The 25,120-nt window shown below is 43.6% G+C and overlaps 1 protein-coding gene across 4 annotated transcripts in view; it reads right to left on the reverse strand.

Moving 5' to 3' along the window:
* The window catches only part of DPYS (dihydropyrimidinase), a 71,499-nt gene that overhangs the window by 1,726 nt on the left and 44,653 nt on the right, over positions 1-25,120 (reverse strand). For 2 of the 4 annotated variants that reach the window (XM_036338026.1, XM_036338027.1), the window contains exons 8-9: positions 7,163-7,370; positions 257-2,116 (exon numbers count right to left, since the gene is read on the reverse strand). In XM_036338026.1, coding sequence (XP_036193919.1) covers positions 2,054-2,116; positions 7,163-7,370 — 271 coding nt within the window. In that variant the 3' untranslated portion in view covers positions 257-2,053. Of the gene's footprint in view, positions 1-256; positions 2,117-7,162; positions 7,371-25,120 lie in introns of those variants that run through there. The other 2 variants (XM_036338028.1, XM_036338029.1) reach the window with 2 other exon arrangements.

A 25,120-nucleotide genomic window follows, 5' to 3' on the forward strand; every position in this document is an offset into this window, starting at 1 on the left:
CATCTTCAGGCCATCCTGATTCCGCCGAATTCTCTCAGATCCTGCCTTCGTCAGTGTGACTGGATCATTTACCCTGGGGTTATCCTAAGGTTGAGTATCCAGTTTGATTACATGGTGTTTGCTGAGGGACCTAATTTCCAGGAGTTGCTGAAGCAAATGTCACATAGGAAATGATGCTTTTGAATCACAAACCAACCTCCCAGAGTCCCCATGCTACTCGTTAGAAAAGGACACACATACCACAGACCACAGGATATACAATGAAGATCTAAATGTTTATTAATGACAACAGAATGTAAGATCACAGTTTGCTACTTTTAAACAAATGCCTCCATTGAAAAAAAACTTTAAACAAACAACAAAAAAGTGATCTTTAGAAATTCACAGTAAGAAATCTGGTACAAGCCAAGATGACGTTTTGAAGTATCATCAGTGAATTTTCACACAGACTTTCCATCACAATAACATTCATTTATGTCTTCCATCTTACATAGCAGCAAAGTCACAGTGAGACCCACCGTGATTGCTTCTGAAAGGAAACCAAAGAGGCCTAGAGCGATTATTCTTTCCAAAGGCTCTCGGGGAGTTGAGATGAGGCTGGCTTCCCATGGCTGACAGCGGTTAACTGTGATGGGAACAGCAGCATCCTTTTCTCTGACTTTGCTTTTGAACCGAATAAAAGGAACTCAGCGAAACATTCCCTCTCACAAACAGATGCGGAGCGCAGGCCTAACCCACCAGAAATGCGATAATAAAAGTAAACACTAACCCTGCCCCTGCCAATGCTGCAAAAGCAGGTCACAGCATTCAACGCAATTTCTTCCTCCTGCTAAATCTTCCTCCGAATTTTTGACACAGTCTTCCTGGATTGCCAGGATAATTTCAATAGTTAGGGAATGACAAAAAAAAACTGAAAAGTTTGGCTACATAGCATTGAGAAAGACTCAGGACCCTCAGTAATGCGATCACAGCCCAGAGTGCACAAAGCCGCGTTGCTCAAGTCATGGGCTATCATCATGTGCAAACGTGCAGGCTAACCGGGGGCGTACAACACTACTCCCCTGACAAAGTGTCCCTAATGAACACAAACATCTATCCATCATGTCAACCTTTTATGTAAGAGTTTTGAAGATTGCACTGTTCTGAAACATCTGAAAATGTATCACAAGCTTTAACAATTTAGTGAAATTGCAAAACAGAGAAAATGTGTAGATTTCATGAAGTCAGTGGAAGATACGTTAGAGAGATGCTTAAGTCACAGCAAAGCCACTGTCAAATAGATACTTGGCTTTGCAAGACCAGAAAACTACTAAAAAGAGAGAGAGAGAGAGAGAAAGAAAATGTGCAAGATACTTTAAAAAAGAAAGTTCTGGATGTCAAAATATTAAGAGAAAAATTGATGAAGCACTAAAATATTTTTTTTCAAAAAATGACCATATCTATAATATTATTCCAAAAATTACATGTGAAATAAAATATATCACATACTATCAAATAATTTTCCTGAAAAATTATACCCCCCAAAGCCACATGACTCATTTTTCATTCACTTTAAGTTCTAGAATATATTTGCCTTCACAATATGAAGATTTATCTTTCCAGATAAAGTCTTAAATCAAATTATAAACTTTGACCAGGAAATTGCCCTCCCTGTTTTAAGTGGTGCCAACTTTCCTCGATGACAGGTCTACTGTGTCACCAGCTACCGCTTCTTGCTCACAGTGGATTCTCCATGGCTCCGGTGACTACTTCCTAACACCTCAGAGGATAAATCTCTAGCTGGCCCAAGGCCTCCTTCAATGTGGAGGCTCATCTCAGTGTTCTGCGTCAAGAGGTCTTTTATCATTCTTCCCTTGGCTAAACTGTCCTTGAGTCTCATGTCCCTTTGAAGCCTTTGACCTTGACCATGAACTCTTCAAATGGTCATGGAGAAAGAGATGCTAATTTCAGATGTTGTCATGCTGGAATACTCTCCTTGTCCACCGTCCCTTACCGACAGCACACAGTGAGGGGTAGGTCTGTTTCCTGGTCCCAGCAGTGGAGTCTTCTGTGTCTATTTCAGGAGGACAACTTCTCCCGTATAGGGTTCACGCTCCACGGGGGTAGGTGTGCAAGTCTGAAAAAGAACATTTCATTTTTCCCTTGTGACTTGTTTACTGACTTCTTGAATTCAAAGCTAAGTGCAGCTCCCTTCATAAATTGTTAGACCAAAAAGAAATCTTATGAACTTATCATGTGTCTCCCAACCCTTGTCCTTTCACAGAAATGCCCAGCAGCCTCCAGTACCTGTGTCGCCCACTCTTTGCCGAAGTTCATCTGCATCAGACAAAGGCCCAGGGAGCACTTTGAAATGATCATTCTTTCTACTGCAACTTTCCCCGGGGCCTCTGCCTTATCCTCACACCCTTCTGAGTTCTAGTACCAGTTTGTCCTTTCGGTCATTCTTGACATCAGTATTCCCAAGGTGCTTTGTTTACCTCTCCTAAGACTCTCAACATTTCGGTTCAGATTCTAGCAATTTCAATGTTGTTGTTTTCTCTCCTCATTTCCCCAATTGCCACTGTGTGTAACAGGCCTCCCCCAGAGTCTCACATCTCCAGCGACCAGCTGTGCAGCAGAACCCTGGCTGGGCCAGCTAGAATTCATGCAGTGTGTGAGGAGAGCTGAGGTCTGGGCTTTATAAACACAGGAGCTCATGAGAAGCGACTAAACCATACTGGTGATAAACATGAACACAAATTCACTGACAGGCCAAGAAGTAGCAAATCACCGTGATCAAGGGCGTGGGCTCGGAACCAGATGGCCTGGGCACATGACTCAACACTGCACTCCAGTGCCCTTAGCTGTACACTGGGGATAAGAAGAGCACCTACTCTATAGGGTGGTTGTGAGGATTGAATGTGGAGAGAATTCAATATAAATAGCACTTAGAATAATGCCTATGATATAATAGGCTCGTTACAACTACATACATTTTTTGTACAGGTAAATCATATGTATGTAAACCATAACAAATTCCTGTAGGTCTTCTTTTGACCACTCAAACTAATATGTTGTAGGGATCAACAATGTGAGTTTTGGATCAAGACAGACTGAATTCTAGCCTTGCCATTCACTAGCTGTAGGAAACTGGCAGGCTAATAGGCCTCCCCCTCCCCCCCCCCCCCCCCCCAGCCTACTCACTCATCTATGAAATGGAGGGAATAAAACCCCTCTCCCAGACGCATGAGATTTCTCAGATACTAAGCACTTCCTTCACTCATTCAATAGATATTTAATGCGCATACACAGCCCCAGGCACAGAGGATAAAGCACAGAAAAAAAAACAGAGACTGTATTTACAGCTGTGAATCTTGACACACAGTGTTGGGCGCACAGAGCAATCGCACTCGGTGGGAGGGCCCCTGCCCTTCGCTCACCAGTCTGAGCCCCTGTCCACTTTCTGTGTCTGCTTAGATGCTTTGCGGGACTGCCATTTCGGCTCACTACCGACTCAGTGCTTTTCTTCAGCCTAGATCCTGTCATCACCTTGAGGATTCTGCCAAGGGGAAATGAAGGCCAGCCTTCCATTTCTGCTCCCCAGCGCTGGGCATTGTGGTCACTGGGAGCCCATCCACCGAGAAACTTGAAACGCATTTAGTGCCCCACTTTCTGTCCACATCCACCCTTTCTGGTCTTTAGTCTCTGTGTTTTTTTCTCTCCTGGTTTATTTTTCAAGCCAAACTGCATGATGTATCTTTCAACATAGCATAGATGTGTAATTTATCATCCAAACCGGTTAACAATGTGGATTAACTGTTAACCGGTTGACAATGCGGATTAATAGTTAACCGGTTAATGATGCATATGAACTATTAACAGGTTAATAATGCAGATTAACTTTAACTGGTTACTAATTAGGATTGACTATTAACCTAATAGTAGTACGGATTGAATATTAACCAGTTAATACGGGTTAATTATTAATCAGCTAGAAGTGCGGATTAACTATTAACCGGTTAATAATACGGATTTTGTAATCCAAAGAAGACAAGATAATTTCAAGAGAAACATCAAAAGTGCTTTATTCAAAGTAATGTCCATCGCTAGCTACACATTTCCCAAATCTTTCAGGTAATTTGTGGATACCGTCCCAATAGAACTTTTCTTGTTTTGAGGCAAATCATTCAGAGACCAAATTTTCCACTTCCTCATATGTTTTGAAGTGCTGCTCAGAAGGTGCGTGTGTCATCAATCAGAATAAGTGGTAATCTGAAGGAGCAAGGTCTGGCGAATACAGAGGGTGGGTTAATACTTCCCAGGCAAGATCTCTTAACGTATCTTTAACTGGTTTTGAAGTGTGTGATGGTGTATCATCATGAAGCAAATTACTTTGCTGTGTTTTCTGGACCATTCTGGTTGTGTTATGATCAAAGAGTGGTTCAAATGGATTATTTGTTATTGTTAGCGATCAGTATTAACGGTTTCACCAGGTTTTAGAAGCTCATAATACAACACCCCTTCCTGATCCCACCAAACGCAGAGTATTGTCTTCTTTCCAAAGTGATTTGGCCTTGCAGTCGATGTCCATGGTTGACCTGGATTTTGTGCATTGGGGATTCTCAAAATAAATCCACTTTTCATTGCCAGTCACAATTCCATGCAAAAAGGACTTTCTTTCGTACTGCTGAAGTAACATTTTACTGATGACTTTTCAGTTTTCCTTTTGTCTCTTTTTCAGTTGATGACCACTCAAACTAATATGTTGTAGGGATCAACAATGTGAGCTTTGGATCAAGACAGACCTAAGTATGAATTCTAGCCTTGCCATTCACTAGCTGTAGGAAACTGGCAGGCTAATAGACCTCCCCCACCCCTACAGCCTACTCACTCGTCTATGAAATGAAGGGAATAAAACCCCTCTCCCAGACGCATGAGATTTCTCAGATACAAAGCACGTCCCATTTTCCTTCCTTTTACATCTTTCCCATTGCTTGTAAATGATTGGAAATTGTTTGCTGAGCAACATTTAATCTTTCTGCAGGTTGTTTTTGAGTTTGAGAAGCATCTTCATCCAATAATGCTTGTAATTGTTGGTCTTCCAACTTTTTCGCTTGACCTGGACACTCTTTGTCTTTCACATCGAAATCATCACTTTTAAAGCGTTTAAACCAGTGTTTACAAGTATCTTGACATGGAACATGTTCACCATAAGCTTCCTGAAGCACACGATAACTTTCAGCAGCACTTTTCTTCCAAATAAAGTAATGAATTAAAACTTCCCGCAAATGCTCCTTTGATTTTGGCACGAAATTCGAAATTTTTAAGCATGAAAATATCTATGATGTTAACACCTTCAGAGAATTTGACATATGAAGTTTTGAAGCTTGTTGTCAATACAACAAAATAGCATATATATCAAATGGCATATAAATCAACATATGTGTAGTGCCATTTACTGAAAAGAATCCGCATTATTAACCGGTACACCTAGTAAGATGCTGCCCTCAAGGAACTAACACTCTAGCCAGGAGACCAGCCAAGTTCTGGAGGTGGGAAACACTAGAGCAGTGGTTCTCAACCTGTGGGTCGCGACCCCTTTGGCGGTCGAACGACCCTATCACAGGGGTGGCCTAAACCCATCCTGCATATCAGCTATTTACATTACGATTCATAACAGTAGCAACATTACAGTTATGAAGTAGTAACAAAAATAATTTTATGGTTGGGTTACAACATGAGGAACTGTATTTAAAGGGCCAGAAGGTTGAGAACTAGAGTCTGTGCTTTGGTAGTTTGGAATGGTAAATGATTAATATTCTTCAGAAGAAAGCAGGTGAACAGGAAAAATGATACGAGCTGTTCTGCTTGCCTTCAAACACGTGTATCCTCATTCACAAGGAAATCTGAATATTTTGCATGAAAACCAAAGCAAGAGCTGTAAAGCCCTCATGTGAATATAAAATCAAGAATTTCTAACAACTATTTTTTCTTAATCTTAATGTGATATTTTTCTTCTGCATATAAAATTATCTTTGCCTAATGAAGAGAAAAATGTCTTCAGACAATGCCCAAGCCTCATTTCACCCATTTTTTTTTTGATACTATTTCCACACCATTTTAAAAAACAATCAATTTCCCCCATGTTTGGAGTTTCACAATAATTCTCTTCTCTGGCTTTACAGAGATCTCATGATACAGTGGGAATGAGAAAGGCCCTCTCACAAATCCCAGCTCATATGTTTATTTAATGCTTTGCCCAGGGAATAATATTTGATCTTGCTGAGACTCAGATCTCTATGTAAGTTGGGGATATTAATATCAACTCGTGGTTTGTTGTACAGAGTAAGTAAAATAATGAATATAAACTACCTAGTACAGTGCCTGGCAGATAGCAAGTGCTCGGAACAAGATATAGTAGTGATGATTAACTATTACTTATTGTTATTGCAAAACAATAATGCACTAGCGAGCCTAAGAAAGTGTAGATCTACCTGACCCCAAAACTCCCCCATTGCTCTGGTGGTCAGACATTCAACCACAGGGAGCAGAATTGTTCAAGGGGCTATTGCTAAACTCTGAACTCCATTCCCTTGTTTGAAGGAAGGCCATGCCTCCCACAGCTTTTCTAAGCCAATGACATCATGCCATGCAGCTGATTGACAGGAGACTTGGTTCAATTGCTGCCTAAAGGCCTTGCTCAGTCTGTCTTAGTCTGTGTGGCATCTGGGATGCTTGTACCCCTTTTTCTCTCCTTCATTCTCTCACTGGATTCAAACTTGAATTGTAGTCTGAGGCTCTCCCAGACTTTCCTGACTCCCTCCCGTGTTCTCTCACAAGTGTCTTCCCTAATAAAAAAAAGTCAGACCTTTATTCATGGGGAATCTGCTTCTGGGAATACCCTGACTAACCCAATTGCCAAAGGCCCCCAGAGGTCCTGAACTTGCCTGGGGAAACGCGACGTGGTCCATCAGGAAACCCTGAATAGACATCAATCCATAAGGGAAAATGCATCCATCCCATAATGATTCTTTCTTGGAAAACTGGTATTTGTTTGGAACCTTTCCTATCAGTTCTGATGTCGCAGGAATGTATTCAGTTGAGTGTATTGACAACAACACCAACAACATCCAGGAGCGGGTGACAGCCCCGCCCCGGGTAACAGTCACTTAGGCACACTCACCTGGTCCCGCTGCTTGACCCTTTGGTAAACATACTCAGCAAATGGTTTGCGAGGAATATACTTCCCGTCTCCTGCTGTGACATGGAAAACTCCAGCTTCATATACCACTTTGCCCCTGGAAATGGTCACCAGGGGCACCCCGTGGCACACCATGCCCTCGAAGATGTTGAAGTTCACAGCCTGATGGTGAGTTTTTGCCGAGATAGTCCTGTTTGTAAAAACAAAGAAGCCCAGCTCATCACCAGCTCATCTGGCGAATATAAAATATTAAAAGGATGACTTACAAGAAAATTTAGCAACTCTATTAGGACATAGCTTTGTCACTGGAACAAGTGACTTCAAGAATAGAACATAGCATTAACATTTCATTGCAAAGTAATTACATTTTTGGAGTGAAAAACCCAATAACTCATTCTTTAAGGTGATTGATGAGGATAGAGTGGGTGGAGGAAAGGCGCTGGCTCTCACATTTAAATTTTAAAATTAGTAGTTATGTGTTTAAAGAACAAAGTATTAATTATAAAACATTTCCAACACTGATGAGTCTGATGAACACACTGACCCAATACCCAGACGCCTGTAAGACTGCTGCAGTACCTTTTTCCCAAATACCATTCCTGCTCCCCCCTTCACAGAGGTACTCGATAATTGGTAGTTATCAAATTGAATTTGATATTTATCAAGGCAAAATTATATCTTGAATTTCTTTCCCTTATCTGAGGCAAAACTGGAAATTTGAAGATGATAAAAATAACAAAATACGGCCTGACCAGTGTGGCCCCGTGGTTGAGTGTCCACTTATGAGCCAGGAGGTCACAGTTTGATTCCTGGTCAGGGCACATGCCTGGGCTGTGGGCTAGATATCCAGTAGGGGGTGTGCAGGAGGCAGCCAATCAATAGATGTTTCTATCTCTCTATCCCTCCCCCTTCCTCTCTCTCTAAAAATCAATAAAAGCATATTTAAAAAAACACACAGAGATGATAATAAGAAAATGAATCTGCTCCCAGTGAGAAATATCACAGGGGGAAGAAAAAAAGGAGGCACCTGAATGTCAGGTACCTGCTTTGTAACATCTTATTTCATCTTTATAACACTACTTCAAGATAAAGAGTGTTTTCTACACTTTACAAGCAAATACACTGAGATTTGGAGAGGTTAAGTAACTTGTCAAAATACACATGACCACATAGTTTGATAAAACGGGGCTATTTGTTATATTTTTAAAATTAACATTAATTTTTAAATCTGTTCTGTATCTCCATAGCTTTCTCTTTTCAAGAATGTTGTGAAAAACAGAATCCTAGAGTAGGAAACCTTTTGAGACTGACTTTTTTCATTGAGCATAACTATTTTGAGGTTTACCCAAGTTGTTGTTGTGTGTTAAAAGGCCATTCCTTTTCCATTGCTGCGTAATATTCCATTATATCACACGCCACAGAGGACCCATTCACCTACGGAAGGACATGTGGGTGTGTCCAGTTTTTGATGGTTATGAATAAAGCTCTTATACACATTCCCGTCCATGTTTCGTGCGAGCACTTCTCTAAATACTCCAGACTGGAATCAGTGGGTCATATGGCTGGTGTATGCTGAGACTAAAAGAGCTCTCCGTGAACTTAGGAACCAACTTGCTGATATAAAGAAAAGTTTAAAAGATGAGTAATGGATAGGAGGCAGATACAAATACAACAATAATCTAAACACGAAGAAGGAAAGGTCTGCTCAAATAGTAAGACATGTCACTAAAGTAGGAAAAGTGAATAAAGTATATGAGATGACTAAGTATAGAATGCGTTATGAGCTGGTGATGAAAGATGCAAACTCAAGGAAAATCTAGGACATAATATAGAGGAACTTCAGACCTTCAGGTTCAAGTGCCTTTTTCTGACCGTTATACTCTCTCTGTGACAGTATTTCCATAGTCTGGGCTGCTGCTTTCCTACATGTCACAGTGACAGTCATGGCAGGAACCTTGGGGCTTGAGTGGTAGAACGTTACATAAATGTGTCTGGACGGATACATTCGTAAGGCTGCCATACAGAGAAAGTAGGATGCATAAAAATTCATGCTAAAGTAGTTATTGATGTGCAAGAATGAGAGGTGAAAACCAGTCATAGCTGGTTTGGCTCAGTGGATAGAGCGTCGGCCTGCGGACTGAAGGGTCCCAGGTTTGATTCCGGTCAAGGGCATGTACCTGGGTTGCGGGCACATCCCCAGTGGGAGGTGTGTAGGAGGCAGCTGATCGATGTTTCTCTCTCATCGATGTTTCTAACTTTCTATCCCTCTCCCTTCCTCTCTGTAAAAAATCAATAAAATATATTAAAAAACAAAACAAAACCCCCCCCGTAAATCGTAAAACCCTGTTTTTCCTAATGGGAAGCTGAGTTACGGGCACTCGTAGGAAAATAACCTAACAGGAGAAATAAGCCCTATACACAGAAATTGTCATCATGATACTGCGCAAAGTACTGAAAAGCCGAAGCATGACCATTTACCAATGATTATTCAGTGGAATACTGGGCATCTATGAACAGCTAGAATTAAGAATATGCTACAGAAGCGAAGAAAGCAACAATTGTGTAACATCAAATGAAAAAGTGATGGAAGTATGCACACTATATCTACAAGGAAAATACATATACACATGGACAAATACAAAAGGAACTGTACAATCTAAATTGTTTTTGTGGACTAGGGAAAAATAAACATGCAAAAAAACATGACAGCAAAGGTCTGTGACAATAAAATGTCATATCAGCATTCTCTGCCTCAGCCAAATAAAGGTCACTCATTACCTTGGCACTCTCAGCCTCCCAGTAAGCAAGAGGAAGAAGATAATTAGGCAACATCTAAGCAATTCTTTATAATAAGGCATTATGTAAATGAGGTCAAATTAACATAACATGTAAATTCCAGGCATTATCACCAGCAGGAAAAAAAAGGAGGGCTTCTAATTTCACATTCATAGGTGTCTGACAGGGTGTCATCGCTCCCCAGCTTTTTCCTCCCGGCCAGAGCTACAATACTCATTGTCAGGTCTGCCCCTCTTCCTTTCCTATGACTCTGCTCAAGAATCCTGGTCTCGTGTCAATTATATCTTGGTAAAATTGGAAGAGGAAAAAGAAAAGGAAAAATCCTTTGATCCAAGAAGCCGACCCTGAAGATGCAGAGCAAAAGTGAGCACCTTCGCTCTGTGGGTCATCATGAGCTGAATCGTCCCCAACGATCTCTTGCTACGTCCCTCTTCTAGTTGCTGTACACTGGGTTACATGTTGCAGTGTAACAAAGGGGAGTGTATCTCCCCCGGCAGAATCCTTGCAATAACTTAGGGTACTGGCCTCCAAAAGACAAATCTAAGCTGGGAAAAAAATGATTACCTCCAAAAATTTGAACATTTATTTTTGAGAAGGATTGTATTTGCTCCCTATGCTGTATATAGTAAAACTAAAGCAAATGGAGAGAAATTACAAAGAAACCAATTTAACTTCAATATATTATAGCCTTTAAAAAAATTAATAATGAATGAACCGCATACTGAATGCTTGTTTTACATTTTGGAATAAATGTAAAAGAGGCCAAGTTATTTTATCCCCAGCACACAATAGGTGTGTAATAAATATTTATGAAATGAACAAAAGAAGAATCACACTATTTTCTCCTGTCGGTTTTATTTCTTGCCTCTACTGTCCTCAGGCTCATAACTGCATTTTGGAAATAGAGCCCTGAATTAAATGGGATGCAAGTATCCAATCCCAACGTTCTGCTGTGTACTTAACATTTCTGGCGAGCTGCACAAGTTCATTAGTAATCCTATATAATAAAAGGCTAATATGCAAGTTGACCAAATGGCAGAACGACAGGTTGCTATGAAGCACAGTGACCACTGGGGGCAGACGTTCAATGCAGGAGCAGATGTTCAGTCCCAGAAGCCAGGCTCACGGCTGGCGAGCACAATGGCGGTGGTGGGAGCCTCTCCCACCTCCACGGCAGTGCTAAGGATGAGCGGGTAGCATAGGGGAGCAGGCCTAAGCCATCAGTCAGACATCCTCTGAGGGCTCCCAGGCTGTGAGAGGGCGCAGGCCGAGCTGAGGGACCCCCCTCCGAGTGCACAAATTTCGTGCACCGGACCTCTAGTAAATAAGGTAAAATTGTTATCATTATCGTTCTTATTTGCATCTTATCAAATCACAGGAAACACTTGTTCATCAGTATCTAGCAATACTTGGAAACACTAAGATTATCAGCGCTAATAAGTACACAGCTGAGCCCAAGGATCACGCAGTTTGATATTGAATGAACCTCAGAGAGGTCAGGATCACTTTCACGTTTTGAGAATACTCATATATTTGTAACCCTGACATAAGAAGATTAAAAAAACTGCCCAGAATGGATTTCACTTGGTTGTAACTAAGAATCCTGCCTGATGTACCTTTTTCTTTTAATATTTGCACTGTATCTCTGGAGCTTTTTGAAAAATCTCCTTTTGTGATAACCTCAAACATATCACTTTGAGGTTTTTCCTCAGCATGAGGCCTGAGCCCAACTGCCCTCCAAGCCTCGCTCCTCTGTCAGGCCCTGGACAGAGGTGAGCGTTAAGCACCAGCTTTGGACGAGGGCCACTGTCCCAGCTCACAGGAGCAGGCCCCTCCCGCTTAGAGCCTTATGGGAAAATAACAAACTATCCTCCAGCTTTTCATACGTTGCTCCCAGGGGCTCCCTCTGATGCAGCACAAGTCCAGGTGTGAAGGCCAAAGTCAGACTAACGTTCCCTCTTCTCAGAGCCGATGGGCCTCGTGTCATCTGGGGAGCAGGCCGTGCTGTGAACGCTGGGAGATGGGGTTGGGAGGCAGCAAGAGGGTCTCTCTAAAAGGGAGGGTCAGTGAATGGACTAACACATCATCATCATGTGTTTTTGCAGTTGTTTTCCAGCTTGTAAATGAGCCACATGCAGGATCCCACCCTGCAGGATAGCAAGTGCTGTAATTGTTTTTTTTTAAATTATTATTGAGTTAAAATTTCTTATTTTTTAGTTTAAATCATTTTAAATTTTCAATGACAGTTGCCATACAATATTATATTAATTTCAGGTGTACACCTGAGTGATCAGACACATAGTCTGATCATCCTGATAAATCTAGTCAGTACCCATCTGGCACCATAATTATTACATTATTATTGACTATGTTCCCTATGCTATACTTTATTTTTTTAAATATATTTTTCTAAGTACTGTAGTTTTGTCCCTTGGCACTCATCCTCCCTTCCTCTGATGTCAGCACCCCCATTTTCATTTTTAAGAAACTTCTCTCGCTGAGTGGAGGTGATCTGGCCAGACTGTTGGGCGTGAGCCCTGTTCTTCCCTAACCAGAGATGGGCAATTGTGTTCTTCTTCCCAGGAATTTGAATCTTCGGCAGAGTGACCAAAAAAATTAAAAGTGATGGGAAGGGCGCATCCCTGAACACAGAGCAGCTGCTGCTGTGGGCGGCCCCAGGCTATGCTGGCCTCTGGGGGGTTGACGGCTCTTTTGGCCTGTGAGATTCCCAGGGCCTTCATAGAGCCTGTTTCTGCTTAAGTGAGAGCCAGGTGGTTACTACGATTTGTAGTCAAAGACCCTGACTGACAATGACTTTGCCCTTGGAGAGCAGTAACTCCCATGCATGTCTCTGAGGCAGAGTTCAAAAGGTCTGACTCAACCCCGTCCTCCCCCCCCACGCCCCCCCCCAAAAAAACCTAAAAGCTATTTTCAACCAAATCTGTCTGCAGAACAGATGCAAATGTAGAGTGATGCTCTGATTTCATTTGTAAGCAAAACCCAAGAGCTGTGAGATTCACTATCCAATAGTTTTCAAATTTAACACTATGCACGTCAGTTCAGGAGAGTAGCATTTATAAAAAACACCTTCTCTCTAATTCTTTTTTTTCTAGATTTACAAATTAGGCAATTTATTTACTTTTTCCTTTTAAATGAAATGTGTTGGGTGACATTGGTTAATACGATCATATAGATTTCAGGTGTGGGTTTCTATGTTACAAGATCTGTATATTGCACTGTGGGCCCACCCCTCAAAGTCAAACCTTCTCCCGTCATCATATATTAGGACCCCTTTCATCTCCCACCCCCTTCCCTCTGGCTACTACCACACTGTGGTTTGTGTTCATGAGGTTCAGTTTTATGAGTGAAATCATATGGTTCTGAGCTTTTTCTGACTGACTTTTTCTCTGTGCCTCTTCCCTCCTCTCTGAAATCAATGTATGTCTCTTATCTCTCTCCATTGTGATTGGATGGCGAGGCCTGTCCCGGTGATGACAGGAGGGATAGGATAGGAGAGATTAAAACCGTCTCCTCTGTGAGTGAGGCTGGAGTTCTGGGCCATTGGCTCTTCATTAGCACATTCACAGGAAGGGTGTCCTCAGTGGTCACTCTGCCCCAGGGAAACGCTGCTCTTTGTCAAGCTCTGTGAGCCTGTATCTAACCGCACATCTCTGTATAGAGGGTGTCAAGGGTGTCTCACTGAGTCCCAATTACACACACGTCCAAGGCTCAAGCTGTCAGGGAAGCAGGGGCCCTGAAGATAACATGAAGCTATTTTCCAAGGGAGTCCATCACTTTGATACCACTCACGTCACAGCTGCAGGAAAAACATCCTGTTCCTTTGCAAATAGCTTTCTATCAAAGAGCCGCGTGCACTTAGAGATGAGAAAACTCACTGAAGCGAAGCCTGCAGGAGACAGCGCCACCACCCATGCGCAGTCGGGGAGAACACTGTGGGCAGGAAGAGAATGTCTGAGAGCAACGGGGGTCCTCCTGACCCCAGGGAAATGATGTGTTTAAGGATTTTGTTACATTTTCTCCAACTCAGCCGATTTGTCCATGGCACAGCTAGATTCTTCTCAGGTTGTCATGAGAACAACAAAAATAAGTGAACAGGATTATTCAGGCCGATTCGTGGCATCTTTAAAAATAGAACATATCTCTCTACATTGTGTTATAAGATACCCTGTGTTCAACACAAAAGAAAAATAATCATTAAATCTTCCCAACAACCCTATGGGGTAGGTACTATTATTATTCCTATGATAGATGAGGATGATGGGACACCAAAAAATTACTAATTCACCCCACGTTTCAGAGCTAATACGTTCACGTTGCTCAGGGGAGACAGAGGTTAAGCTCTTAACCACTAGACAATATAGCCACGTGAAAGCTCTGTAGGAAGCTACCAGGGAAGCATTCAATCAATAGAAACATTCTTCATCCACCAGAAAACACACAGACGACAGCTCGTTCCATGTTTCCTGGTGTTTCCTAGGCTGTTTTTCTGTTTAGCAGTAAGGGATGTAGGGTGTTATTAAAAATTCTTTAAACCAAAATTGGTCATTCTCAATGTGATCACAAGAGAAGAGATTTCTTTTGACATGTGCTCCAACTGTCTATTTCAAATCATCCCTCTTGCCATTTCTTGGACGTGACAAGTTATATAAATGGGGAGCAAAGCAGCTACATTCTGGAAATGCCAAATGGTGCTACTTCAAGTACACTGTCATTACTAAGCAAAGTTGCTACTCACTGCACCCATCAATCTTCCGCCCTCTGTTCAGACTCTACCCCACCTCCTCCCACAGAAGAGAAAATGGGAACTGCTTCAGCCATGTCAGTAAGTCTACATCCGACAATAACGTGGGAACTCTACTGGTGCTCAGGTTATGACAAGACATTTAACGCAGGTTCGTAAAAAGGCTGCCCAAACATTGACTTCAAGAAATTAACTGATCAGGTAACCCTGCTGTTTTGTCCTTGGAGCTGTGTCATGTAGGTCATGGGTGGTGGTGTAGCTCATGGTTAAATACTAGAAAGTTAACCTTGGAAGTAGGTACCACCATCTTCATCTCCTGTGCCTCACACAGCACTGAGCAAATGGAAGGCATTTTATATACATACTAGAGACCTGATGCATGAAATTCGTGCGAAATTCATGCAAGAGTAGACCTTCTTTCCCCCAGCTGCTGGCACCGGATTCTCTCTGGCACACGGGACCCAGGCTTCTGTCTGGCCTCCAGCAGGCACCCAGGACCCAGACTTCCCTCACAGCCCCAGCTTCATCCAGAAGGTTGTCTGGAAGGATGTCTGGTCTAAGTAGCATATTATGCTTTTATTATTTTAGACTAGAGGCCCAGCACACGAAATTTATGCATGGGTAGGGTCCCCAGGCCTGGCCAGCAGTCAGGGCCGATCAGGTTCCCCTCCTCCCCACCTCCTCCTTTCCTTGCTCCCTCAACACCCCGCCACCACTGGTCACCCACCATGTTCCACACCATCCCCTGGTGGTCAGTGCACATTATAGCGAGCAATCGAACTCCCGTTCTCCCGGTCGAACTCCCGAGGGGACACTTTGCATATGAGCCTTTTATATATAGAGAGAGATTTGTTTCTTTGAAACTAAGTTATTAGCAAGTTTCTGAATTACTATTTCACATAAATATGACATGTTCTATATACCAGTTTTCAGGAAGTGGGGAACTAAAAATAATTTAGTGTCTTGCAGGAGCAGGAACTGACTATGAATCAGCAAAAGCTAGCATGACACCAGGATGTAGGTCCTATGAATATAAAACACATATGTGCTTGTAGGTGAGGAAGGATTATTAGCTTTTAGAAGGCAAATGGTTAGCCTGACATATTGGTAGAATTCACTTTATAGTGAGAATTCACTTTCTGGACTAGAGTGTGGACTTGGTCTTGTAATAATTATATTGTTCCCCTCCCTGGGAGCTGCCTTGCCCTTGGCAAGATGACATTGTTTGACAGACTATCTGTGGGTGCAACTTGGGCAGAAAGAGATGTCAGTTTTCTGCACCGGAACACAGTGGGGAACTGCCCTGAGAGTTCAGAGAGGCCAGGACTTATTATTATGTTCAGATTTGATGCCATATTTTAAGAAGAGAAAGGAATGACTGGAATATGAAGGGAAGACAGTAGGGTTCTCAACTAAAGGGATGGAAAAAGAGAAAGTTAGATATCAGAACTATCTAGGGGACTTTTAACTTGCCTCTTTTTTTTTTTTTTTTTTTGAAAGAACATGACCTATTTTCCCTCCATCCCCACTGAGGGGAATAAAAAGAGGCGGTAAGCAGAAATGCTGGCAGGTGAAATGCAGTTTGACACTGGAAAATAACTTCTTGACAAGCAGGGAGTGGGGTGTGTGAGTGAAGGAGAGAAGCAAAGACTGTGGCCAGGGGAGAGAACCAGGAATGCAGACCACTACGGAACTGTGGGCCATCCAGAGATGGGCTGCAATACCAGTCAAAAGTCAGAACTCCCAGCTCTGGAATCCTAAGAGTAGAAGCTGGCCTCCAGCTTTCCTGAGGGGGTGACCAGCAAGCCTCACGTTGCATGATTCTACTCCTGTCACAGTTGAAAGGGTTCTTAGAAACTCCGAGATTGACAAAAACATTTTCTTATAAAAACCCAGCCCATGTGCTCAGTGGTTGAGCATCGACCTATCAACCAGGAGGTCATGGTTCGATTTCTGGTCAGGGCACATGCCCAGGTTGCCAGCTCAATCCCCAGTGGGGGGTGTGCAGGAGGCAGCCAATCAATGATTCTCTCTCATCACTGATGTTTCCATCCTTCTCTCCCTCTCCCTTCCTCTCTCTGAAAATCAATAAATCATATTTAAAAAACCACACCCCTAACAACAAGTACAGGCTGCCTTGCTCTGCAATTGGCATTAAAAGCATCATCTCATTTAACCCTTGGAGTAAGCCTATGATATCGATATTCTTATCCCTATTTTATGGGTAAGGAAACTGAGGCTGAAAGAGGTTAAAATGCCTAAGACACATCTAATACATGGCAAAGCTAGATCTTGAACTTGGGTCTATGAAGTACAAAGGCTTTTCCCTTTAATAATGAAAACCAACTTGTTTTAACCACAGCACAGGGCGCAAGCTCTTTCAGAAGAGGGCTGAGACAGTCAATAACTATGCAAAGTGCACAGTACTGACACCAAGCTTATAGATTTCCACCACGACTGGCAAGCTTTACCGAATGCCGACTGCTCAACCACCACCCATCAGTTTGGAATGGATGGAGTCACTAAAGGTCCAAGTGTCTAAATAGAATTTCTCTAGGGTTTCTACACTTGAACGTTATTCCATTATGATTCACAAAGCAACCTTTGCCAGTCATTCTTGACTCACTGTCTAAAGAGTGTGCGGTGGAAAAATGTGGGACAAGAGCCACTGAGCACCAAAGGGAGGCTCCCTCAGTGCATGCTGGGAACCGGAGACCCAGGATGTGCATCAGGGAAGTGGACTTTAGATGTTCAACGAGAAGAGTCTGTCATCCCCAAAACTCTAAATCATTGGAAAACGATGGCTCGCAGGTCAAATCTGGCCCGCAGCCTGCCTGGGGGAATAAAGTTTTATTGGAACACGGGCATGTGCATTCATTGATTACTGTCTGTGGCTACCTTTGTAGTACAGAGGCAAAGTTGAATAGTGGCAGCAGAGACCCTATGGCCCATGAGGCCCCGTACATGTACCTGTCCCTTCACAAAAGGAGCTTGCTGACCCTGCTCTCAGTGTTCTGGTGTGGCAAAAGCAAGGCTCCTGGGAGGACTGGGAGACCTAGAACCTTACAAGGAAAGAGCCACAAAAAGAAAAAGCTAAAGACCCGGAGAGACAGAGAGACAGAAAAGGCGGGGGATGTGATAACTGGTTTGGCTCAGTGGACAGAGCATCAGTCTACGGACTGCAGGGTCCCAAGTTCGATTCTGGTCAAGGGCACATACCTTGGTTGCTGACACATCCCCAGCCCTGGTTGGGGCACGGGTGGGAGGCAACTAATCAATGTGTCTCTCTCACATTGATGTTTCGCTCTGTCTCTCCCTCTCCCTTCCACTCTCTCTAAAAATCAATGGGAAAATATACTTGAGTGAGGATTAACAACAACAACAAAAGGTGGCAGTGTAAAGAAAAACGAAGAAACAACAGAAAGGGTGCAAAGGAGGACAAGAAGGCAACCAAAAAGTAACGAGGCAGAGGGATACCCGTGACCGTCCAGGCACATTCCAGCAGCGGCCACTGTCCGTTAAGCATCTACTGTACTAGTATCCCACTCACGTAATCGCTCACCAATTCATGTTAGCATCTCCGTTTAACCGATGAGGTGATGGAGACAGAGAGAGATGGAGTAACTTGTCAAGTTGCCCAGGAAGTGAGCGGCAGGGTCAGAAATCAAGCCCGAGCAGGCTGATGCCCATCCCCTTCTCCTTCCACCACCCCCGCCGTCAGGGACCACCCCTGCTCAAAGGCTGAGCACGCCGTGTGCTTCAGGCATTAAAAAGGTTCCCAGACTTGGGATTTTAATAGCAATTATCTTCTTCCCGTCTGGGCGAGAACTCGGTGACAGCTCATCATCTATGTCAGCCGCGGCGCACTGCGCGGACCCTCCTAAAATAGAGCGTTTGGGAGGTTCTGTCAGAGTTAGAAGCACAGCCCCGGAGTCCCAATTAGCAATGGAGCTGTAGAGCCCAAACTTGACCAGACCCCAGAGGCACCTGCTTCAGGGAGCACTGCTGGGTCACCGAGGCCCATGGTGGCCGGGGCTCACGTAGTCACAGCGACATCACCTCTGTCCCCCCAAGCAGGCGCGAGGCTCGGGATCCAAGGCGACGATGCTGAAAAGCTGCAGGAAACCGACTCAGCTCCCCTGCCAGCCCGCCTTAGGGCAGACGCATCCATCACGGAGGCAGGGAACGGAGCAGCACCCAGGGGCGCCCAACAAGCTGACAAGGGACCCGCCACCGCAGACAGGCCGACGGCAGGAACCTGCTGACTGGCGCAAACTGGGGCGATGACTGCCAACTGGAGCTCAGTGCCCTGGGCACTGTGACAAAGAATGTGCGTGTCTCCACAGCCTGACCCTGACCCTGCAAAGCGACCTTTGACGATGGGAATTAGAATCATGCCCGTTTGACAGATGAGGAAATTGAGGCAAACCAAGATGAAGTACTTTGTCCCAGGTTACGCGGTCAGTCAGTGGAGAGGCCAGAGTACAAACCCAGGAAGTCTGGCTCCAGAGACCAAGTCTGAATCCCCCCACGCCCTTGCCTCCTTCCCTGCCCTTTCGGGAGGCTGTAGCTTTGCAGGGTTTTAGAGATTAGACAATAGAATCAACCGGGCCTGCTCTGAACCCCAGCTCTGCCCTATCCAGCTGTGGGATTTGGGGCAAATGACTAACCTCTCTGCACCTCAGTGTTGTCATCCTTAAACTGGATCTCCACATGGTAATGGCATCTACTCCTTGGAGGGTGGAAGGAAAGTAGCAAACCACTGGCAGCTCAATTGGTCTGCAGGCTCATCTCCTGGTGCGAGGCACCCTGGCCACGCCTGCTCCGCCTTCCCCTGGCCCTCCTTCGCTGTTCTGCCTTCCGGGCCAGGGGTGTGTGTTTGGCCCAATAACCAAGGCAGATACCAAGGGCAAAGGCGACAAGAACCAGCACGAGTTCCCTCCTTCTCTGCGGGGCTCCAGCTCCTGCTGGTGGTTCCACCTTGTCCTTGCTCTCCCCACTTTACCCCCATCTTCCCTTCTTGAAAGCCCGCCTGCTGGACTTCAGGCTCCAGCATCAGAGACAGCAAGTCTTGCAGACAACTGCTTAACCAGCTCCTACAACCAGGGAAGGTTGAATCATATGTGTGTATGTGAATGTCTATATGTATGCACATGTGTGTATATGTACACATGCACATGCATGTATCACACACATATAGAAACATGCATGTGCATTTATATATGAACACAAATTATGTATGTGTGTTTATGAGTATTGATAGCTATATCTATGCATATCCGTATCTGTCTCCAAGTGGTTCCACTTCTCTGTTCATATCCCAGCTGGGCTACTCCTAGGATAGTTTCTTGCAGAGATCTCTCCTCATCGCTTGCTACCCATAAGTGTTCACCTTTGCCATTTTCACTTGCTTTTCTTACATTTACTAATAGCAGTTCAGTGGCTGAAAGTCATGGTCAGGTCATCTAAGATCAATATAATGACAGTGAATAATAATATTCCGTTGCAGCTGGTATTTACTGCATGTTTTTATGTCAAGCTCTAGACTAAAATCTCTTCGTATTATTTTTATTTAATTCTCCTCACTACTCTATGGAAGCAGGGTTTTTAAAGAATACCTATTTCATAGGTGTTTTAAATGAAGACATTGAGGATTAGGGAAGCTGAGTAACTCACCTAAGATCATAATTAATAGACTACATGACTCAAATACTAAGTGTTAACCACTATAGATTGCCTCCCACTATAAGTAATCCACCCAGAACACGCCACATTTATATGAAATTTTACATAAACTTTCCCCAGAAATACGAAGGCACCTTAACAGGAAAACATAATGCAAGGTAGGATAATTAGGGACAAAAACAGAACAGAAAAACTTTCAAAAAAAAAGATGGTGCCAAGTACCCATTGTTAGTTGAATTTAGGTCTTTACAGGAGATCATACTTATCAGTATAAAGTTCTATGCAAAGCTTCTCCCCTAAAAGAGGCAACCAATGAGTCAATTTTAAGACATATTGTCATTTTTTTTTATCCTTTGTGTACAATTTATTCTCCTCGGTGTCAGAGAATAACAACGAGGCATGGAGCACCAGGAGGCTTATCACATATTCAGCAGTTAAAATACTGGAATAGTCAAAACAAAACAACAACTCGGGTCTTTTATCATATTGCTGAAAGCCACGCTTGCGTCATTAAACTCTCCTTGTCTCCAGTTTATCACTTAAATAAATGAGGAAGAGTGACTAATTAGGTTTACAGTATTTCCATGAAGAAAGTTAGGTTCTGAGAAATGAGATTCCTAAGTTCAGGATATTAAGACCATTATCTCACAGCTCTGACCTCCCAGCCACATACACCTTTGTTCACTGCTGGCTTGAGGCAGACCGGAACATGAACTGAAGAAGTCACCTTGATGGAACGCTGAGAAAATCCCTCCTCACCTATGGGTTTATCATATACTCATTCACTCATACACTGTGCTAAACACTTGAGGATGCAGCACCAATAAAACAGACAAAAATCCCATCCCTTCCCGGATTCAGCTCACACTCCAGTCAGACCTATTTCTGAATCTGCAAGGACCTCTGCATTATAACACGATTGGAACATATGAGCAAAGTCAATGTTTCAATAGGAATCACATGCATATGCATATATATATAATGCCTTACAGTTTATGCAAAGCAGTGTCAAATAACTATGGCATTATTCCTCAAAATCACCTTGAGGAGTTTGCAAGAAATACGACAGAACATTTAAATAAAGAGACAAACAATATCAGGTTACCAAAAAAACCCCAAAAATGAACAAAGGGAATAATCAGATATTTCTGGATAAGAAAAAAACCCAATGATTAATAAATATGAAAAGGTATTCAACTTCCTTAGTGCTCAAACACATGAAATTCATAGCTGAAAGGTAACCAGTGTTACCTGCAAAAGTAACAAAAGTCAAAGGGGGAAAAAAAGATTGTACGCAGAGCTGGTAAGGAGCCAGGAGGTGGTGACCACACAGGCAGAGAGCCCTGGAACGCGCACCCCCCTAGATACAGCCATTCCTTTTAGTATCCACCCGATGGAAAGCATCATAAATTCGGATTTAAAATGTCAAAAAAATAACTAAAAACTGTAGAAGTTACTCATTACTATGAAACTTACACGAAAGGCCTAACACAAAGAAATTACATGGAGAGCCTTCCCTGGAAACTACTGTCTTAGGCTGTCAGACGTCCAACACGTTCTAACAGCCCTGCTCGATGTCATGTCTAAGGGACCTTTCACTGAAAAGGCAGTTACAGTTGTGTCCCATTCGCATGCCAACTATGAGCTAAACGTGCAGAAAAGGACATGTACGGGGTGGGGAGAAAGTAGGTTTACAGTTGAGAGTATGTGAAACACAAAGTTTCTTTTTAAAAAAAAAAATATTTTTATTGCTGATAGTATTACAGATACTATCTCAGTTCCCTCCTCCCCTCTCCCTCTTCCCAAAGTTTATTCTTGTATTATTATTTATTAACTAGAGGCCCGATGCATGAAATTCATGCAAGAATAGGCCCTCCCTCCCCCAGCTGCCGACACCAGCTTCCCTCTGGCACCCAAGACCCAGGCTTCTCCTGGCAGGCACCAGGGACCTGGGCTTCCCTCACAGCCCTGGCTTCGTCCAGAAGGTCATCTGGAAGGACGTCTGGAAGGATGTCTGGTCTAATTAGCATATTATGCTTTTATTATTATAGATTATTGTATTATTTTCCACACGAACAACACTGATTGGAACTGTGGTTGACAAAAACAAACTGGAATTCTGGGACTTGTTGATTTATCTATCTAAGCTTTTCTCTCTAGGATCCCACAATATTAAAGTCACTTCCTTTGATACCCTCTAGTTTGTAAACCCCTAGAGTCTTCCTTTATCTGGGATACTGATAATATTCATGTTTCTTAAGCTTTCATGTGTGCCATGCAGCATGCTGAGCCCTCAGGGGCTGGTACTGTTATTGGCACATCTCTATTTTTCACGGAGAAGAAACAGACTCGGAGATGTGAGGAGCTTGTCCAAGGTCACGGAGCTCGTATGGATGGGTGCAGCTGGGGTTTGAGTCCAGTGACCCAGTTCTGCCCTAAATCCCATGCTCCTTAACCACGGGACCACACACCCAGATCGTCCACCCTATTTTGTAGTTATGTTAATTATTTGGAGTGTTTATCTATCCCATTAGATCCTAAGCTACTTTAGGGGAAGATATTTCTCACTCAACTTTGAGTACAATGTTCAGGGAGAAATTGCGCCCAGTTGGCACTCAATAAATGCTTGGGTCACAAATGAACAAAGCTGCCGTTGTTTTAAAGTCGATCCTGACTCCTCTCCCTCACCAAGTGGTCAAGGAGGGGTTTTTCTTGCCAGGAGAGAAAAAAATCTCCTAAATCAAATTTTTCTTTATGCTATCAACTTGCCAGCACCCTTATTCCCTTAAGCCTCTGGATCATTCCATAAGTATGATCTCCCTGACCCAATCCATCCTGCACACTGATCAGCCTACAATACCATTTAACCAGTTTCCCAACTGATGAGCCCAGATACAAGATCCAAACACTCAGACCCCAGGGTGACCAGGTGTAGAGAGCCTGTAGACTAGTCACTGTTAACCAAAAGCATCTTCCCAGGTGACAAGCAGGCCTAGGGTGGGTTTGCAGCGGTTCTCAACCTGTGGGTCGAGACCCCTTTGGGGGTCGAACGACCCTTTCACAGCGACCTAAGACCATCGGAAAACACATATACAATTACATATTGTTTTTGTGATTAATCACTATGCTTTAATTATGTTTAATTTGTAACAATGAAATTGGGGGTCACCACAACATGAGGAACTGTATTAAAGGGTCGCGGCATTAGGAAGGTTGAGAACCACTGGTTCAGAGGGAAGGGTTTGTCTGGACACAGAACTTGCACTGCTGAGACTAAGAAAGTTTCGGGCAAACCAGGACAAGTTGTGGACGCCACATTCTCCTCCCTGTCTCCAGATCCCTTCTCTTTACTGCCCTGTTCTCTACAAATAAGATCATTGTGCCCCGTGAAGATGGGGAAGCACAGATGTCATCGACTCAGGCCCTCACGCAGAGACGCTCACTAGCTCATGCCGTCTAACAGCAGATCCTGTCACTTAAACTAATACCCAAAGCTCTTAGTCGTCTGGCCGGGACTTGTGGTATCTCCACGGCCTGGCATCCTGAGCCCCTGCCTTCCCAGTCTCTTGATTACTCTTGGATGTATCTTTCCCACTTTCCCAGTGTAGCCCCGATCTCTCCATCTGGGGGGATTTACTGCCTCCTTTCTATTATCCAGAGCCACCCCCAAGACTCAGTTAGTTCAAAGTCCTTTCCCATGTCCCACCCAGTCTTCTCTGAAGTTTGATGACCTCAACTCAGGACAATGGTTTGGGCCACAGCACCTAAGACACTCTCCACCTCTTGCAGCGATGTGTTCAGCTGTTATTATTTTTTTCTTCCAAGAGTTACTATCCTTTCCCATGTTTATATCTCATCTGTCCAAACAGAACAAAGTCTATTTGATGGCAGATATTACACCTTATGTTTACGTCCCGGCAACACTCAGCAACACTTTTTGCATTTCTTAAACACAGCAAGCATGCAATAAATACGTTTATAGACGGCTGATTTATACAGTGTCCCCCCGACCCTGTGAGGAATTCAGCAACTCTTCCGCACAGATAAGTGCTCCAATGTTTTCTTCCTTGTGGGTGAATTGCCTTCTCATTATTCTGCCTCTAGCAACGTAGCTTTCCTTCAATGCCTGCTAGGAGAAGAGGACTTGGAACAAAGTCTCAACATTTCCCTCCCGCTGCGAGAAATAGAGGCAGATCAGAGTGGGGGTGGGGCCTGGGGGGAGGGGGGTGGAGGGAGACAGGAAAAAAATATTATAATAGAAATGTAAAGAAAGCATCCATAAGAAATTCTGGAGAGGCAGAAAGCATTCCAAATACAAACAAAGCCAAGATATAGAGTAAAGGGCTTCATAGGCAAGAAAAAAAAAAGAAACCAAGTTGTCCCCATTAGATTCAGTATGGACAGGAACACGCGTGCCGAAAGCCCAGCACGAATGCCAAGCTCAGCTCTGAGCCGGCAGCCGGTGTGACCCCCTCCCAAAGGGCACCCTGGGTGGGCTCTGCAGATGGCACATGTGGGGAGCCTCCTCACGGCCCAGATGGCATGCAGCCCCGGTTTCAGGCCTGAAGGCAGGCACAGGGAAGCGATGGGAAAATTCCTTCAGGCGACATCATGTTGGCATAAAAAATAGTATTGATCCTTTTGCCTCCTGGCCAATGAGAAATCAACTTAGACAAAGGACATGAGGCAATAGGTTT

This window comes from Myotis myotis, unplaced genomic scaffold (genome assembly GCF_014108235.1).
Source record: "Myotis myotis isolate mMyoMyo1 unplaced genomic scaffold, mMyoMyo1.p scaffold_m19_p_16, whole genome shotgun sequence".
In the NCBI taxonomy this organism is placed as follows: Eukaryota; Metazoa; Chordata; class Mammalia; order Chiroptera; family Vespertilionidae; genus Myotis; species Myotis myotis.